The following is a 20,351-nucleotide window of genomic DNA, read 5'->3' as shown; positions in this document are numbered from 1 at the left end:
GGGGATTATAATCAATGTAATGAAACAAGTTATATGAATCATTGAATGTGAAACTGATGATGTGCCCTGTAAACTTTCACTCGATTCACAATAAAAATCTGAAATTTAAAAAAAAAAAAGGCTTTACGAATAAAAGAAAGTCAAAATATAAAGTTACTAACAGGGATACTATCTTTGGAAACCATACATCTGATACAAATCTAATAAACAGAATATATACAAAATGTTGATAACTTCATAACAAAAAGACAATTAACCCAATCATAAAATGGGTAAAGGATCTGAATACACATTTTGCTGAGGAGGATATTCAAATGGCCACCAAATACATGAAAAGATACTCAGTGTCTACAACCATCAGAGATATGCAAATCAAAATCACAATGAGATACCATTTCACTCCCACTAGGATGGCTGATATTAAAATAAATTAAATAACAGAAAATAAAAAATGTCGGGGTGGATATACAGAAATTGGAAACCTTATCCATTGTTGGTGAGAATGCAAAATGGTATGACAGTTGTGGAAATGGTGTAGCAGTTCCTTGAAAAACTAAAAATAGAACTAACAGGTTGCTATTGTTGTTAAGCAGTGTCTAGTCGGTTCCAACCCATCGCAACTCTGTATAGGGTTTCCAAGCAGCAGCTGGTGTTCCTGAACAACTGACCTTGTGGTTTCAAACCAACCTTGTGTTCCAGCACATTAGCCTGCAGCACCATACCAGAACTCCTTGTTGTTGTTGTTAAGTGCCATCAAGTCAGTTCTGACCCATAGCAATCCTGCATAAGGTTTCCCAGGAGCAGCTGGTAAGCTTGAACCGCCGACCTTGCAGTTCAAACGGCTTTGTGGTCTGGCGCACTAACCCACAGTGCATTAACCTCAGGACTCCTTATAACCTAGAAATTCCACTCTTATGTATATACCCAAAAGGCCTGAAACAGAGGGTCAAAAAGAGACATGTATATATATAGATGTTCATTGCAGCGCTGTTCACAATTGCCAAAAGACAGAAACAACCTAAATATCCATCAACAGGTAAATGGATAAATAAAATGTACAAAACAGTAATAGAATACTACTCAGCAAGTAAGAGAAATGAAGTCTTAATACATGTTAATGAAGACATTATGCTGAGCAAAATAAGTCAATCACAAAAGGACAAATACTGCATGACCTCACTTACATACAAAGTATGGAAAGATAAATGTATCAAGACCAAGTTTATTGGTGGGGAAAAGGGATGAATAGTGATGAGGAAATCATGTTGATAAAGGTAAGGTTGCACAGCTAACCTACCTCTTTTTAGTATTTGTAATTATAATTGCTACCAGTAAAAAATTGCACAATGTAAAAAAAAAAAAAAAAAAAAAGTTGAATTGGTAAAAGTCTGTGTGGCCTATGATTTAAAAAAAAAAAGGAGTGCCTGAGGCTACCTACTTCTTTACCACCAAATACCTCATGGCATCATTTCATGAGAAATTCCAATTACTTGACCTAATAACAAGTTTAGTGCTTCTATTTCTCCTAGTTTATTGCCTTGTTGTTAAGTGCTGTGGAGTTGGTTCCAACCCATAGCGACTATGTATAGGGTTTGCGAGGAGCAGCTTGGGAGCTTGAACCACCAACCTTGCAGTTGAAACGGTTTTGCAGTCTGGCACATTAACCCACAACGCCAGACCATGACTCCAGTTCATTGCCTAGGGTCTTAAAAATTTACTAACAGCCCCAAGGCACTACAATTGGTTTTTATACACCTGGAACAACGGAACAGAAGAGTCAGGAATAGGGGAAGGATATAGAATGTGTGTCAAATTTCCTCCATGAACAACGGCCTCCTCTGCCATGAGACCACAAGAACTAAATGGTACCTAACTACTATTAATAAGTAATTTTGATCGATTCCATAAAATAATTCTAATCAAAAGGTGGGTAATGCAGAACAGAATTTCAAATTCTTATGAACGCTAGACTTTCTGGAGCCATGGAACCTGGATGAATTTCTGAAATTATTGCCCTGAGGTAGTCTTTAAACCTTAAACCAAAAATATCCCCTAAAGATTTCTTAAAACCAAATAGCTGCTTTTAGTGGAAAAGATACGCCTTGAGAGCTAGGCTTTTTTAAGAACTATCCATAGATAAGAGGACTGAATTGACAACAACAGCTCAAAAGATTCAATAAAAGCCTTAGGGGACAGTAAATTTTATGTTAATGAGGGAGGAACACTCAGAAAGGGAGTGTGAAAATGGTTGTACAACTCGAACAATGTAATCAATGTTACTAATCTGTTAAATTGGTGTGTTTTGCTGCCTATGAGAATATTCTTAACAACAACAAAATAAAATTTAAGGGAAGAAAGAAAGCGGAATTAAATACTGTTACCAAGGCAAATCTGCTACACTAGACCTTTTTAAAGTGTTGACAAGCAAAGATGTCAGCTTGAGGACTAAAGTGTGCCTGATCTAAGCCATGGTATTTTCAATAACCTCATATACATGTGAAAGCTGGATGGTAAATAAGGAAGACCATAGAAGAATTGATGCATTTGAGTTATGGTGTTGGAGGAGAATATTGAAAATGCCATGGGCTGGCAAAAGAACCAACAGATCTGTATTGGAAGAAGCGCAGCCAGAGTGCTCCTTGGAGGCCAGGATAGCCAAACTTCGTCTCTCATATGCTGGACATATTGTCAGGAGGGACCAGTTGCTAGAGAAGGATATCATGTTTGGTAAGGTGGAGGGTCAGAGAAAAAGAGGAGGAAGACTCCCAGTGAGAGGGATTAGCCAAGTGGCAGCATCAATGGACTCAAGCATGGCAACAATTGTGAAATTGGCCCAGGATCGGGCAGTGTTTCGTTCTGCTGTGCAAAAGGTCGCTATGAGTCAGTATTGACTCGATGGCACCTAACAGCAACAACAACAACAATAACAACCAAGAACTTCAGGTAGTGCTGTAAGATCAGCACTGGACTTCAAACCACAAGATCGGCAGTTCAAACCCAGCAGCTGCTCCTTAGAAACCCTATACAGGGTCTCTTAAGTCAGAACCAACTCCATAGAACTTAACAACAACAGCAAGGATCAAAATGGAAATTTTGTTTCCAGTTTTCACTCATTTCAGGTTCTATATATACAATGACCAAACCAACTTGACGGCACTTAACAACAACAACAACAATATACAATGACCGTATGGTCTAAACAAATAAGCACAGAAAATAGATTAAAGATGGGTGGATAGATGGATAGATGGATGGATGGATGGATGGATGGATGGATGGGCAGATGGACTGATGGATGTCATTAGTTGACACCAGGTGAACTAGAATTAATGATTCCCCTAAGTACAGCATCTGGATGGATGGATGGATGGGCAGATGGACTGATGGATGTCATTAGTTGACACCAGGTGAACTAGAATTAATGATTCCCCTAAGTACAGCATCACAAAAAGTCACCAGGTCTCACACCATTTTCATGGTCATTTGCATGTTTGAGTTAATCAAACCCTTAGGGGTTCACTTTCCAGTACTATACCAGACACTATTCTCACTATTCTACTGTGATCCATAGGGTTTCCATTGGCTACATTTCAGAAGCATAATACTAGGCCTTCCATCCTAGAATGTGTTGGAAGCTATGCTGAAGCCTGTCCACTATGAATGACCCAACTGATATCTCATATACTGGTAGCAGAGTTCCCAGCATTATAGCAACATGAAGGCTACTCCAGTACAACAAATAGACAGACTGGTGGTAGAGAGAAGAAAGAGGCAGACATAAGAAGAATGAAACATGCTCTAACATATATGGATGGATACACACACACACACACATACTTGATTAACGATAGTATTAGAATATATGTGTGTTCCTGTAAACAAGTGACTCTAAAAAAAGGTGCCACTTTGTCCCACGAGAGAATGCTTGGCCATGAAGGAAGACAGTTTGAGTCGTCATAACTGGGGGTATGCCACTACTGGCAGTAAGTTACACCAAAATGTTTTCATTTCTACCATGAAACTTTTAGCATTTTGGAAAGAACATGATTATATTCCCTTTTATTTTTACAGTTTATTAAAAATAAAAAAAAGTTTCCATCAAGTCGACTCTGACTTAATATAGCGATTCCATTGTGTGTCAGAGTAGAATTGTGCCTCATAGGGTTTCCGATGGCTGATCTTTCAGAAATATTTCACCAGCCTGTCTTCCAAGGCTTCTCTAGGTGGACTTTAGCTTCCACCCTCATGATTAGCAGAACAACACATTAACTGTTGGCACCACCCAGAGACTCCATTCTGTGACTACTTCTACTAAAAATATGAAATGAAAGCATTGGCAATACCTCAAGGGGTGAGAAAGTGACTGGTTAAGAGTGTCAAGAAATTCAAGAAAGTTAAAAATAGGTCTGGGCAGGAGAAGCTGATAACATTGCTTTGTGTGTCCTTGAAGTAAAACGAAAAATTTTTAACTTTATTCTTTCACTTAGACACAGTATCTATCTATAATTTTCTAATTTGCTAAGTCTATGTTGATACTATATAGATAAGAGTTTTGTTCTCAAGAGTTTTCATCTACCAGAAAATGGTTTGGATTCAGGCAAAATTTGATTATTTAAAACCCCTGATTTTATTTGCTATTTTCAAAAACAAACTAATATTGAAAACAAGTTAAAATTCTATACATTTATTTCTAAATTCTAGCTCATCCATTTTAGATATATTTAATTTACATAATACGTCAATAGTAACTATGAGATCTACAAAGCAATCTTTATTGTTTACTAAATTTATAAAATTGGTCTTTTTCTTCTCGCTATCCTAGGCATTCTTCCACCATGTGAGTACCGTACTTAGTCATATTGTACTAAAAGGATTTTAATAATCCTTACCTTATGCATTTCTGAAAATAAAAGTTTCTGCAGCTTCTTACCCAAAATTCTGTGTATTTCACATTTATTACACAGTAAATACAGTTACATGTTTCTATATGTTGTGGTTGTTGTTAAGTGCCATGGAGTTGTTTCCAACTGTGACCCTACATAGGGTTTCTGAGGAGTGACTGGTGATTTTGATCCCAATGATCTTATGATTAACAGTCTAGTGCTTTTCCTACAGCACCACATCAGTACTCCATGTTTCAGTATAGCTCCTCTTTTTAAAACAGAGTCATTATGAAGACAATCTATTTTATATGAAACACAAGGTTGACAGTTCTAACCATCAGCTACTCCTAAGAAACCCTGTACAAGGTTGCTATAGTCACAGAATCAACTCCATGGTACTCAACAACAACACAATAAGAAAGTCTAGATTTTGTGGTTTCATATATGATAATTTCACTGCATGTTGATAACTTTAAGATGATAATGGAATGTTATAGTTAGAGAGAACTTAAAATTTATTTTCCATGTTGTAATATCATATTTGATCACATATAAAATGTCATTAACTATAAAATGCATTCTTCTATCAATACCACTAATAGAAATTTATGCCGTTTGTAATGGCATGCTGTCAAGCATAAGACATATCTCATTTTGAAAGATGTGAAAAAGGTGCATCTTAAAAGTAATGAAATATTCTTTACTGTCACACCCTCTCGTTTCTTAGATAAGAGCCATGGGTTTTGTTGTTCTATGAAAGTTCCTTCCATAGTAACATACATACTAAGACATGCATTTGACTAACGAATAAACAGTATGAAAGCCAGGTTAAGGCAATAACCCAAAATCTTACGTAATTCTGAGTTTGTTTAAGTTATGGGTTCACAGGATATTTCCAGGATAAAACAGGATAAAAATTCCTAATTCTGATGATTTAGTATAAATGCAGTGTAATTCTGTACTAGATTTGGCATTAAAGGGAAGGAAATGTGAAATCCTAAGAAAAACATTTAGCCAAGAGGATTAAACCCTCTTGTAAACTGAAGAAGTACTTCACGGAACAACTTGTCCACTTAAATATTTTTATAGCCAGGTTGTTGTTGTTTGTGTGTTTGTTTTTACTTGTTGCTTTCAAATGGGGTAAAGTAACAAGAAATGTTACAATGAGTAAAAAAGAACTGGATCTCTGTTAATGAGATGTATCAGTTAACTCTGTTGTATGGAGTAGAGAAAGAGTGAATTCCATTATGGCAAAAAGGTAGATGACAGGATTTGGAGGTCTGGTGTTCTTTGAGGGGTAGAGGGCCTTTCCTATCTATAAGCCTAGACAATGAAATTATATCTCTCCTATACTTGTCTTCTGCCAACCTCAAGGTCAGCAGTTCAAAACCACTAGTGGTTCTGCAGGAAAAAGATGAGGTGTTCTGCTCCCGTAAAGATTTACAGCCTTGGAAACCCTGTGCAGGGTCGTTAGGAGTCCAAACCGACTCCACGGTACTTACCAACAACATACTTGTCTTAATACATTATAATACCTTTACTATCAAAAGTAAATTTAGTCATGGTCCCGATACCAGATTTGGCATTAAAGGGAAGCGAATGAGAAATCCTAAGAAAGAGATTTAGTCAAAAGGATTAAACCCTCTCATAAACTGAAGTATTTCATGGAACCACTTATCCACCTAAATTATTTATAGTCAGGTTTTTCCTGTAGGAGGAAAGATTTGTTTAGATGAATAAATGCCCAGCCAAAGTGGAAATTACACATAGAAATGGCTTGTTACTAAAAGCTGGAAAGCTGATAAGGCTAAACGACCTGCAAGGCAAGGCCCACTGATGAATAAGCCCTAGCTGTATTGGGCAAGAGCCTACTAATGCCGTTGGCTGCACACACTCCCAAGCATAGTCCCAATACCAGGGAACTGCCCATTCACACAAAAGGGTCATCAAACTGCCAAAGTTATCAAAATCCCAACATGCTATTTTAGTAATGCCACTTAAGTAACCCTGTGAACACCAATTCAGAACTGAAATGAGAAGGCAGACAGGGGGCCTAGCTCTTCTGTAATAACCAAGTACAAAATAGTATCAACAATATACTTCTTTATGTCCCAGTATATTACAATATAATTATAAAACATTGTGTGTTGAATTCAATAGCACTCTTTAAACTATAAAAAATGGTAGTCTCACTGTCTGTCTGAAGTCAAAAGTAGTATTTGGATTATCCAACAGTTGAGACTATAAAAGTCAGTCTAGAGATGGTACAGTCCCTTACCCAGAGGATAGGCATATATTCCTATTATATGTTTTAAAGCCTTAGAAATCTTATTTCTGCTTCACAGTGCATATTCTAGAAAATGGAAAAATAATACTAGGCCACTTTGGCTCTACAATGAACTCCTGGTGTGGCACTGCCACAAGGTCAGCAGTTCAAACCCACCAGCTGCTCCTTGGAAACCCTATACAGGGTCATTATGAGTCGGAAGTGACTTGAGGGTACTTAAGAAAACAACAACATTGTTGTACAATAAACCTTTTTAAAATCTTTAAATCAACTATAGCAAATTGGAAACAGATTTTTTAAGAGTAGTTGTTTTTTAAGGAGTTTCAAATATGTCTAAAAATACATTGACTTGAAAATAAATGCAGAAGTATGTGGAGGTCCTTGGCTTAGAAAACTGTGAAACAACTTCATGCTGATTTTACAGGAAACTTCAGGGACTCTTTCAAGATCTGGAAACTCATATCATACTAACTCTTATTTTGAAGTGGCGTTCTCATTACTATTAGGATATATACACTTAACTCTGTATGTTAGGAGGAAATTGTCTATGACCATGATAGAGTTAAATATTGAACATAAATGGAAATGTTCTGTATTTTTATGAATATACATTGGTTGATTCCATCACTGTAACCAAATTAAAATTCCAAAGTTAAAGTGACACATTTGGTTATGTGCATAATCATAATATTTAAGCTTATAAGCATGTGGTGTGGTGCTATGGGTTAATGCATTAAACTTCAAAGCCGCTTGAACTGCAAGGTCGGCAGTTCAAGCTCACCAGCTGCTCCTCGGAAACCCTATACAGGGTCGCTCGCTATGGGTCAGAACTGACTCAACAGCACTTAACAACAACAACAAGAATCTTTAGAGGTCATTTAGTCCAAACACCTGGATTCACAGATAGGAAACTGAGGATTCGAGAGACAACTGCTGGCCAAGGCAGCATCATAATTCAAGGCTAGAGCCAACGTCTTCCATTTCAAAGGCCAGTATTTCCACTATGATTCACTGCTAGCTCTTCCCATACTTATGAACGAAAATGAGGAATTAATATGGCAAAACTAAAGTTTGTGATCAAGTAAGGAGAGTATGAGATGACTTCAAGAAATTCATGGAAAAATGGAATTGAAAGATAATGGAATTTTTCCACAAACTTTTTGAAGTCCCCTCATATTTGAGAAGATAGAAGCTGCAATGAAAAATATTTACTCAACTTCCTGTGTGATCACAATTCTTCATTCAATCGTTACAGAAGCCCAGTGACACACACATCACCACTCATGAGCAACAGATGAAATCATTGAGTCTCAATAACCTCAGTAGCAGAATGTCATTCTAAAAATACTCGGATATATATGAATTTGTTGTTGTTGTTGTTGTTAGGTGCCATCGAGTTGGTACCAACCCATAGCAACCCTATGCACAGCAGAACGAAACACTGCCTGACCCCCAATGAGATGGATTGGCCAAGTGGCAGCATCCATGGACTCATATGAATATAACCCAGGAAAACACCTCTATGTGGTTCCTATATGGGGACCTCTTCACCAATGCCAGCTTCCACCAGAAAATCCCAGTCATAGAACATGTGTGCTTTAGAGCAAGGTGGCCATTTCTCTTCTACTGTGTGAGTTCATCTCTTTGGTTGAAAGCAAAAATCTGTATTGGGATAACTGATAGATGTATGTGGGTATATGTGTGTGGTGGAGAGAGAACTGATCTCTCAGGAAGTCAGGGAATCAGTGACACTGGTGTTCACTGTTGGTAGATATCACTGAGTCAGTTCTAACTCATAGTGAACTTATGTATAGAATGAACTACTGTCTGATCCTGCATCATGCTCACAATGGTTGTTACGCTTGAGCCCATTGCTGGTGCCATGGTATCGGTCCATTTCATCTCTTTTTCACTGACCCTCCACTTTATCAAGCAGAATGTCCCTTTCCAGGAACCGGTTCCTCCTGATAAAATATCTGAAGTATGAGAGACAAAGTCTCACCATCCTGGCCTCCAAGGAACATTCTGGCTGTACTTCTTCCAACACATTTTCTTCAACAAATGTTCATTCTTCTGGTAGTCTATAGCACTTTCAATATTCTTCTTCAACAGCAAAACTCAAATGCATAAATTCTTCTACGGTCTTCCTTATTCACTGTCCAACTTCCACATGAATATGAGGCTATTGCAATACCAAGGTTTGAGTCAGGCGCGCCATAGTCCTCAAACTGCTATCTTTGCTCTTGAACACTTTAAAGAGGTCTTGTGTAACAGTTTCACCTAGCACAATACATTGTTTGAGTTCTTGACTGCTGCTTCCAGAAACTGATGTCCATTAGTTTCTACAAAGGCATTTTCACTGTATGGTGATCTTTGATTCATTACACTATTAACTTTTAACCAAACACCAGGTCTATCATTCCATTGGTGTCTTCTTTCTCTGCACATCACTTCCCCTATCAAAATCATTTCCACAAGGCACAAGTTTTCTGTCTATCAGCTCTGTTTTAAAGGCCTACTTGTTGATCACCTAGATCACCTAGATCTCAAAGAACCAGGAGTTATAAAAAGATTTGAAGATCACCAAGTCCATCCCCACATTTTTATTATGAAAAAACTTATTTCTAGAGAAGTAATACAGCTAGTCAAAGGCAAAACTGAGATGTGAGTTTTAAGTTGTGACTTAAATCTAATACTCCTTTTACCACTTAAGGCCTCTCTTTAATTTTGAGAATGTATTATCTTTATTTTGTCAAACATTTCATTGTGCTTTAGTTGAAAGTTTACATACCAAATTAGTTTCACAATAATAATTGTGAATATATAATAATTCATATACAATAATTCATATACAAATTGTTTTGTTGCCATGGTGGTAATCCCCCCACCCGCCTAATATGTCAGCACTCTCCCCCATTGCCTATCTGGGTTCCTCTTCAAGTCATCTGGCTTCCCTGGGCCTCCCTGCCTTCAAATCTTTGGTTGTAGGCAAATGTTGCCCTATTGGTCTCATATAGTTGATTGTTCCAAGAAGCATATGCCTTACAGGTGTTATTGTTTATTTTATAGGTCCATCTATTATTTGGCTGAGAGATGGCCTCTAAGAGTATCTTCAGTTTCAAGTTAGAAGGCCATCTTAGGGCAACAGTCTTAGGAACATATAATCTCTTTAGTATATTAAGTCTAAACTAAGATATTTAAAGATACTGAATTGCAAAAGAAAAAATTTTTGTGAGTAGAAGAACCAGATGCAAAAGAAGACATGTCTTGGTGTAAGATTCAAAGCAAGCATTAGGAAGACTTTCCTTTAATGTAATTTTTTTAAACATAGATTTAAAAACTTAATGTCATCTGAAATTAATTTTCCTTTCAAAATTAATTTCAGATGACATTAAGTTTTTATTTTCTTTATACCTCAGTTGGTCATATTTGTATATACTCTACAAACCACACAGAGATTATTTTATATAATAATGAATCAGAGTTAGCCTAAACAGAATAAGTGTTTATCATGATTTTGGGCCAAATATATATTTCAATTCAATATCATGTTATTTCTTTTAATAATAAGGTGAAAAGTATAGCTGCATCATCAAGAGAGAGACTACAGTATAAGATAGTGATAAGACTATGAAAATTTCAGAGATATAAAAACCTAAATTTGATTTTGACTTCCTAATTTACTAACTGCATTTCCTTGGGATGACTGCTCAACATTTCTTAAGTTGTATCCTAAGAATTAAATGCAATGGTATATGTAAAGTATCTAATATATGTGTCCATCACTCCTCTCTTGGTTTGTTGTACTGTGGTGGCAACAACAACAACAACATATTTGTTGTGGTTGCCAAGTGCTGTCAAGCCGATTCTGACTCACAGTGCTAACATATGAGAGTAAGTAAAAAAAGATTAGCTACAAAATCATAAAACCTTTGTTAAACAAGAATATCAAAATGTGAAGCTATTGTTTCTCAACACACCCCTCATCTAAGTCTATACATTTCTGAAGATAGCGCTTTGCATCTCTCTAACCTTTCCCAAAAGAATCCTGTACTCTTCAATTTACACCATGACCAAAAGGCAGTTTTGGCATCTCTGAGGAATTCAAATGTTGTTCCTTTGAATGTTCCTTGTATTGTGGGGACATTAAGTCTGAAGGGGCAAAATCAGTACTATAGGGTGGATGGAGCAATATTTCCCATGAAATTCTCATAGGACAGCCCAAACTAACTTCAAAAAATGAGCAGTTGCATTGTTAAGATGGGGGTGGGGGTGGGAGCACTAATGCAACTTCCCTGACATTTGTCTCAATAACATAGTTTTCAATTTTCTTAAAACTTCTTCCTAATAAGCTCCATGATTGCTCTTTGCACTTTGAGAAAATGTGTCAAGATGATCATTTTGGAGTCCCAAAAAGCAACCATCATAGCATTCTGTGCTGCCTTCTCCAATTTGAATTTAATGGGCCCAGGAAACCCTTTGTACGTCACTGTTTTGATTGGATAAGCGCTTGACCGCAAGGTCGGTTTGAACTGGAAGGACTTCTATACAGTGTCACTATGAGTTGAAACTGACTCCATGGCACTTCACAACAACAACAATAACAATAAAGCTAAGCAGCCCTTGTTGTTGTTGTGAAGTGCCGTTGAGTCAGTCCTTACTCATAGTGACCTTGTATAGGGTTTCCAAGGAGCAGCTGGTGAGCTTGAACTGCCAACCTGGTAGTCCAGAGCATTAATGCACAGCACCACACCAGGACTTCAAGGAGCCCTAGAGGCTCTGCAGTAAAAACACGGGACTGCTAACCCATGTTTATAAAGTCATTAATTCAAACCCACCAGTTGCTCCTCACAGGAGAAAGATGAGACTTTCTGCTTCCAAAAAGATTTGCAACTTAGAAGTTGTACCCAGGGTCACTGTGAATGGAAACTGACTAGATGGCAGTGGGTTGGGTTTGGTACTGTTGAGAGAACTTATCTGCAGCCATGCACTAATAACAGAGACAGATCTGGTTTTCTTGCTGTGGTGGTCAAGTGCTGTGGAGTCGGTTCCAACTCATAACAACCCTGTAAGGTTTCTGAGACTTCAAATCTTCATGGAAAGAGAAAGCCTCATCTTTTTTTTTTCAAGAGATAGGTTTAAACATTTTATTTTAAATAAACCTGTGCATTTATGAACTGAAACCCATGCATAAATGAACTGGAACCCCAGTAGAAATACTCTTTTTCTTGTCCCCATTAATACTTTTATACTTGTTCTCATTAATCCTAACCTATGCAAATATGAGGAGTCTTGATATGGCACCGAAGTTTAATGCACTGGACTTCAAGGTCAGATTGAACCGCAAGGTTGGCAGTTCAAGTTCACCAGTCGCTCCTTGGAAATCTGATACAACGTTGCTATGAGACAGAACCCACTCGATGCCACTTAAAAACAACAACAACAAGCCCGATATAAAGAAAACAAAAATTCTCACAATGGAACCAATAAATAACATCACGATGAAATGGAGAAAATATTGATGTTGTCAAAGACTCTTCAATCCACAATAACACTCAGGGAAGTATCAGTCAACAAATCAAAGATGTATTGCATTAGGCAAATTGGTTGCACAAGACCTCTTTAAAGTGTTAAAGAGCAAAGATATTAGTTTGAGGACTAAGGTGCCCATAACTTAAGGTATGAGGTATTTTCAACGGCCTCATATGCATGTGGAAGTTGAACAATGAATAAGATCTGAGAAGAATTAATGCATTTGAGCTATGGCATTGGAAAAGAATATAAAAAGTACCAAGAACTTCCAAAAGAACAAACAAGTCTATAGTGGAAGAAGTATAGCCAGAATGCTCTTTAGCATCCAGGATTGCAAGATATTTTCTTACATGATTCAGATATATCATCAGGAAGGACCAGTTACTGGAGAAAGACATCATGCTTGGTAAAGTGAGGTGTCATTTCATTGACAAAGAGAAAGACCCCCAATGTGATAGATTGGCACAGAGGCAATGGGCTCAAGCATAACAACAATGGTGAGGATGGTGCAGGACCCGGCTGTGCTTCATCCTGTTGTGCAGAGGGTCACTGTGAGCCGGAACAGACTCGACAGCACCTAACAACAACCCCCAAAAAGATGTACCACTCCTTGCAATTCCTTTAGCTCTTTGGGTCTCAGTATCCTCATCTGTAAAATGAGAAGATAGAGCTAGCTGAAAGGAACTAAGGTGCCTGTCAGTTCATCTCCTTCACTTAAATTAAACACTAATAAGTACCTTACATCTATCTTAGGCACCTAGCAGTTCTAACCACTACCACGAAACTGTCTAAGAATTTAGCAGAATGAGATCAACTCCATGGTACTTTAAGTTCTACAGAAAAAAATCACTATGCAAAACTAAAGGAGTCTAAGTTTGAGAAAACTCTACAAAGACACCATAAGCCTAGCACGGTAAGTAAAAACAGTTCAGGGTGTACTTTAAATTATTACTGCTACTCTCCTTTTTCTATATGTTGAAAGATGAGAACTTAAATGTTTATACCATAAGTCTATACCAGAGGCTAAGAGACAGTTAAATGCAATTGCTGTCATTTTTTTTTTTTTTTTTTTAAGAAAGGAATAGCAGTAAGCTTTTCCCCATGTGAATCTTATGCTCGGTCTTGAAATTCAAGATACTTGTGTCTTGAAGGGACTAAAATTTATTCTGAGAGATATTTTTCACAGTGAGAAATATTAATATAGGAAAGTGATTGATTATATTTCTTCACATTACTTTTGAACTTTATGTTTTGGATTTACAATTTCTAAAAATAAAATGCAATGTTATTTAAATGCCTTAATCTTATAAATAAGACTTGAGGAACTATTAACTTATCTTTAATGACAAATTTATCTGTATAGCCTTTTCTCCTTTTCTGTTCTGTAAGTAAATCACTATTTTTTTTTGTTCATCACAGAAATTCATTAATATTTTGAAAATACTCCTCTGCAAAGTCAAAATAGAATTTAAAATCATAACTAGGACTCCTAAAACATTGTTTCCCAGAAATGATTCACTGGAGATTTACCATATAACCATAACTGTCCAGTTTCATCTGTCCATATTGTAGAATTTTATAAAATGCATTTCAGATTATAAAACATCACCATCAAAAACAGAAATGGAAAAAAAAAAAAATCTCTGCCTTGTATGAGTACAAAAAGTCAGAAATGGCCCATTGAATAGTACTTCAAATGTGTGAAATAAATAATAGAATTTTTTTAAGTCAACAGCTGGGTTTTATGGGAAAATGTTTTGTTTTGTTTTTTTCTTAAAGATAGATAATACAGAATAAAATATGTCTCCATAACATAGATAGTGTATTAAATTCAGATAACCACAAACATTATTTAGGTATTAAAAATATAAACTAGCCGCAGAGGATTCTATTTCTTCTGTAGCTAAAAATGATGTGATTTTTGGACAAGTAGTTTCACCTTTTTAGTTCAGTTTTGTTATTGGTAAAACAATAGATAGCACTAGCTGATCTTTTAAAAGATTTCTTCTAGTTCTAATAATTCATATCTATGTGAATCCTTAATACAGTATTTGTGAAGCAAAGGGCATGGGGCAAAAATACTCACAGGAGAGCACTTATTCTGATCTCTATAGGTGCTGCCAGGACTGGCCCGCTTTGTAGAGAGCCAGAGGCAATATAGCTTGGCTCCCTGCCTTGGCTGAATACCACCAACGATCATAAAAGCACTTAGAGACACAACCAGAGGAAACATTATTCTCTGAAAATAGTCAAAAAATAGATAGGAGGCATGTGAGCCCTCACAGCCTCAGACCCTTTGTGTCCTCAGTCTTTTATCTTGTCTGTCAGAAGATGCTGAGTTCATTTAAGTGACCTGTGTCCTCTGATCCTTAAGAGAAATAATTCAGGAAACGAAAAGTTCTAATAGCTATTCCTATTTTTGACATTTGAAAACACATATACTTTGAAGTAGAAGCAGCAACTGTGTGGTATGCAGCACACTAGGATTCTTTTGTAAGTCATTTTTTAGCATAGTATTTAAGAGTGTGGAATAGATTCAAATCCTAGCTGCACCATTTATTTGCTCTGTGCTCTTCACCAAAACACTTAACCTCTATACATTTTTTGGGGCTGCCAAAAGAACCAACAGATCTGCGTTGGAAGAAGTGCAGCCAGAGTGCTCCTTGGAGGCCAGGATGGCCAAACTTTGTCTCTCATACTGTCAGGAGGGACATATTGCCAGGAGGGACCAGTCACTGGAGAAGAATATCATGTTTGGTAAGGTGGAGGGTCAGAGGAAAAGAGGAAGACCCCCAATGAGATGGAATGGCAAAGTGGTAGCATTGAAGGGCTCAAGCATGGCAAAAAATGTGAGGTTGGCCCAGCACTTAGCAGTGGTTCATTCTGTTGTGCATAGGGTGGCTATAAGTCGGTACTGATTAACAACAACAACAACTCATACAGTTGTCCTGAGGAGTAATCAAGATAATACATGCAAAGCACTTAGCACTGGATCTAAACTGTTGACTGGATAGATAGATAGATAGATAGATAGATAGATAGATAGATAGATAGATAGATAGATAGACTGATAATCACTTGATCCTGGGACTTCCTAAAAAAACAATTTTTTGGCAGTGAATGACATCTGGCTGATCTTTCATCTTCTGTGTAAAAGATATGGCAAAGGTGCAAAGCTGGGCTCAGCTCTTACTAATAAGATTCTTCAGTGATCAGGAAGAAATGAGATTATCCTGAAAGTGGGAGAGAGTTACTCTGCTTTAAAACAGGATCTTTAAAAGAGATAGATACAACACATACAGAGATTTAATATGTCTACACAGAACCAGAGAAAAGGGGTTGTTTTTCATTTATGCCTTCTCAAGTGCAGCCAGCATTAAAAACTAAAGAATTTTCTTGCTTGATGGCTCCCTGGAGATGATAGATAAATATCTGAAGCCCAGAGAGGTTAAGCAACTTGTTCAAGGTCATTCAGCAGTAAATGGCAAACAAGTCTTCTGAAATCTAATCCTGACCTTTGCCCACCTAGTACTTAGCCTGGTTTTTCATCAAGGCAGCATCCAGTCCATGCCATGCCAAATAGAGCATTAAAAAAACACAGTGAGAACTTTGTCACTTTTTCCCAGGTTCCCAAAAAGTATAGAAGCAATCTCAACCCTCAAGACCTTCTTTCCAGAGAATCTCATCATAGGAGTAGGGGAAAATCCCACTCAGTTTGTAATCTCTCACAGATTATTTTACAAGTTTCAACTCCTTTCCTTTTTGTTAATCCTTTAAAGACACTTCTGGGTGGCACTCCATTAAGTGTTTCACCTCAAAAGTCAAGCAGTTCTCAAGGCAGAAATTCAACCTGCTAATTTACCAATGCTCATCTTCCCTGAAATGCTGTACACCTTGGGACAGGAAAGACAAAACTGTACATAAGTTTTCTCCAAACTCCCAGAGTGATTCAACCTGAACTGATTTCTTTCTTCCTTCCTTAAGATTACTCAATCAGGTTCATTTACAAAGTGCGTGAGTGTGTGAACGAGACTGGAGAAGCAGGTCAACCTAACAGAGGAAATAGGAAAAAGAAGGGCTCAAAGAAGAATAGATTGTTTGGGGTAGAGGAGTCAGGATGAGTAGAAGGCGCACAGTGAAAACATTGTAAAGTTTGGATCCTGGAGACAGGTAAACTGCTTAAACTAATTTAACTGTTGAAGGAACAGAATTGCTAAGGGAATTACACTGCTACTCTCTGGTAACTGGCTAACAGCAGATCGGAGTCAAACTACACCTGTAGGAAGCCAAGTCAAGGTTACTCTTAAGTGACAGAAGGGAGCAACTCTCATCCTCCTTCTCCCTTTTCTCTTTTCTGATCCGAAGCTCACCACTCTACGTGCCTGAAGAGCACACCCGAGTTCGCCAGGATCCATCTCGTCATCCTCTTAGCAGAACTCTTCTCCTTGCTATCTCGAAGGTTGAAGCAATAATAAGGGAGCAGAGGATTCTCTCAGCTCTACCAAGTGCCCCCATCTCCCTTCAGGGAAGTGATCCAAAAGAACGGCTTTGGCTATTTCCTGAAGCGGACAGACTTGGGACATTATACGCCCGTAGGCACATAAATCCGCGTGGGATGCCCCTCAACCCACAACTCTGCTCCAAGAATTGGAGGCGTGAGTGACACAACCAAGTGCGCCCACCCGCGAAATCGAAAGGCAGACTTTGCTTTTGCTTTCCCCCCCTCGTACCTGAATTCAGGGGCCAGGTTAGGTTGCAACCCGTAGAAAGCAGCGGAGAGAGTGACCAGCCACCCGGGCTTGTAACTCCCGTTTTCGCACTCCAGATAAGGCGGAGACCACTTGACGTGGTTCTTATCCCCACCAAGCCCGTCCCTGCGCCGCCAGCTATGACCCAGGCCCCGGGGCGCCTGATTGGAGCCGCGGCGGTGTATGTGGGGCCTCCACTTGCGCCGGAGCCCATGGAACCACTCGGTCTCCAGCGTAGCGTTGGCCAGGTGGTATGCAGAGGAGGACAAGTCCTGGAGCAGGATGCGGCTCTCCTCGCGCGTGGCCTGGAGGAAAACCTGCGGGGCTGGGGCGGACAGTGACTCGGTACTGAAGGTGATGGCCGCCCGGGAGATGCTGGGCTCTCCTTCCAGGAGACTCCGCACCAATGCCTGGTACCACTCCAGATCATCCTGCAAGTTCTGTTCTCGCGACTTATTGCTCTGCAGAATCATATTGAGGAAGTTGGTGGCGTGTGTCAGCGTGTCCAGCGCTCCGTGCAAGGAGGGGTGAGAGCCGGCGAGAGCTGATGACTTCCCTGGCAGGCCCGCCAACTCGTAACGGCCGGAGCAGTTGGCTCGCTTCAGCTGGAGGGAGTCCCCAGTGTAGAGGTAAGAGGCCACATCCATGGGCACCTCCTCGGTGAGTTTCTGCGCCAAGATGGTGCCGTCAGCGGAGCGACTCCAGGGCATCGAAGAGTCCGAGGCAGAGACTCTTGCAGCCTGCTGGGCGTGTTGCTTCCCCCTCAGGGTCCTCTCTCGAGGGGAATCTGGCCGTCCTGGGGGCTCGCGGCTGGCTTCAACAGCTCCCAATCCCAGATGAGCGACCAGGAGGCAGAGGAATAAGGGGTAAGCCATGGCTCTCTCGTCTGTCTCGCCGAAAGAAGAGAGGACAGAAGGAGTCACTTTTTAAAATTCTGGTCATCAATTTATCAACATTAAGAGTTTTACTTGAAGTCTTCCCTCTTCTCCAGATGGCACCAGAAAAACCAAAATGACTTTCAAAAAGAATGTTTCAAAATTGACCTGGGTGACAGAGCGACCGTCACAGGAAATCAAATCACCTGTGGCAATGCTGGCTGCGCTCGCTCCACAAAGGGTCGGCTCGGTATTACGCACCTCGCAGCCTTGAGCTGAACAGGTTACATCCCCTCTGGCTCCCAGCAGCTATAGTTAGCCTGCTTACGTCTTTCTGCTCAGACGCTTCCACCGCCGCCTTCATTGAGGTGTATTCAAGAACTGCTGCTGCCGCTGCTGCTGCCACCGCGGCCACCGAAAACGATGCTCCATCATCTCACCAGTGGCAGGTCGTTCCCGCCTCCCAGCTCTAGCTCCTCCTCGTTCACTTGCGGAGCGCGCGCACACGATCCCGCACCGGCTGGCGCCCGAGGAAGTCCCAAGGAGCAAAGATTTCTTTTAAGATGTTTGTCTCTCTGGAGTCGAGAGAGCCAGGCAGCTGGTTAATTGGAACCTTTAGATTTGACCACAAACCACACTCCTGCCTCTCCCTGCTCTGAGGGAAAAGCCAGTTTCAAGAGGCAGTTTGGCCGCAACAAAACCCTTGCAGGGCGGATTCAAGTCATTTTGTTTCCTGTTTGGTCGGCTTGCATGTCAATCAGCAGACTGCCATTTGTAGGGCTGGGGCGGGAGCTGTCCAGTGCTGAACCCGAGGCGGCACGAAGGAGGAGGCTGCACCGCTGAGTCCTTTCACCCACTCCTGTTCCCCTGATGACTCGGAAACCTGAGGGGGTGGAGGCGGGGGTGGTTAGGGGGCGGGAAGGAGCAGAGCTTGTGTAGCTCAGAGCGAGGGAAACTTGGACGTGCTGAGGAGGAGGGTGTTGGCGTCTAGCATTCTTAGTTAAACCAGCCTTTTCTTTTGCCTGGAAAAGAGGGAGAAGAGAGTTTTTCTGATTTAAATGGGAGGGAAGGACGTAGGATGTAGACGTGTCCTCCCAAGCATCTGCTCATTTTAGGCAAATTATCAAATCCTCCTCCTTGTTGTCGGTTAAAGAAATGATTTAAACCTACTTTCTGAGGTTGATCATGAGAGAGTAATGGAGACATCTACCGGCTGAGCTTTAAGGGGAAAAAAATGCATTATTTAAGGAACCTCTACTTTTGAAAGGAGGCCAGGATGGAGGGGAGCTTATGAAAGTGTATGCAAGTGAAGATGTCTAAGGGATAATGAAAAAATAAGAATGAGTGAGTCTGTGTTGAGTGGGGAGGGAAGTCATTCTGATGGGATGTTCCTGAAATTAATGGATAAGAACTAACATTTATTTTTGGCTATAGGTTCAAATATAACAATAAACGAAGAAAGAACTGAATATACATGCTAAGTACCCAAAATCATTGAGAGATTCCTTAACACAGTCTGTTTTATTAGAAGTTTATTGAGGAATTTAAGAGTGTCTTCTAACATCTAAAAACAAAACAAAAAAAACCTCTTTAATACATGATATGTGCCTTATTATGTACCCCCACTTTTCATATATGGGAGCGCTGTGGCTCTGTAGGATAAACACCACAAAGGCAGTGTTCACCAGCCACTCCATGGAGAAAGATGAGGCTTTCTGCTCCTGTAAAAATTTATACCCTTGGAAACCCTATACAGGGTCACTAAGAGTCAGAACCAACTAAAAGACACTTAACAACAACTTTTCATATGTACATTCATTTTCAAACTCTTTTCAGAAAGAAACAAAAAATCCCAAATTCACTTTAACTGCCAACTATCATATAAAATGTCACTTAAAACATTCTAAGATAGTACTTCTTAGATATACTTTATCATTTTATTTTATTTTCCCTGCTGAAAAAAATCACCTAAACATTGGAATGTAAACTTCAAAAGAGCAAAAAAAAATTTCAGCATTGATCACCT

At 39.4% G+C, this 20,351-nt stretch overlaps 1 protein-coding gene across 1 annotated transcript in view; it reads right to left on the bottom strand.

Moving 5' to 3' along the window:
* GPR158 (G protein-coupled receptor 158) overlaps positions 1–18,325 on the bottom strand; it is a 637,652-nt gene extending 619,327 nt beyond the window's left edge. Inside the window, 1 exon segment of the mRNA XM_006871655.1 lies at positions 17,433–18,325. Within this exon segment, the coding sequence (XP_006871717.1) occupies positions 17,433–18,325 (893 nt within the window).
* Positions 18,326–20,351: the final 2,026 nt, after the last annotated feature.

The sequence above is a fragment of the Chrysochloris asiatica genome, unplaced genomic scaffold (genome assembly GCF_000296735.1).
Source record: "Chrysochloris asiatica unplaced genomic scaffold, ChrAsi1.0 scaffold00172, whole genome shotgun sequence".
Lineage (NCBI taxonomy): Eukaryota > Metazoa > Chordata > Mammalia > Afrosoricida > Chrysochloridae > Chrysochloris > Chrysochloris asiatica.
Note: the sequence above shows the minus strand (reverse complement) of the source record. Positions and strands in the feature narration are given on the sequence as shown.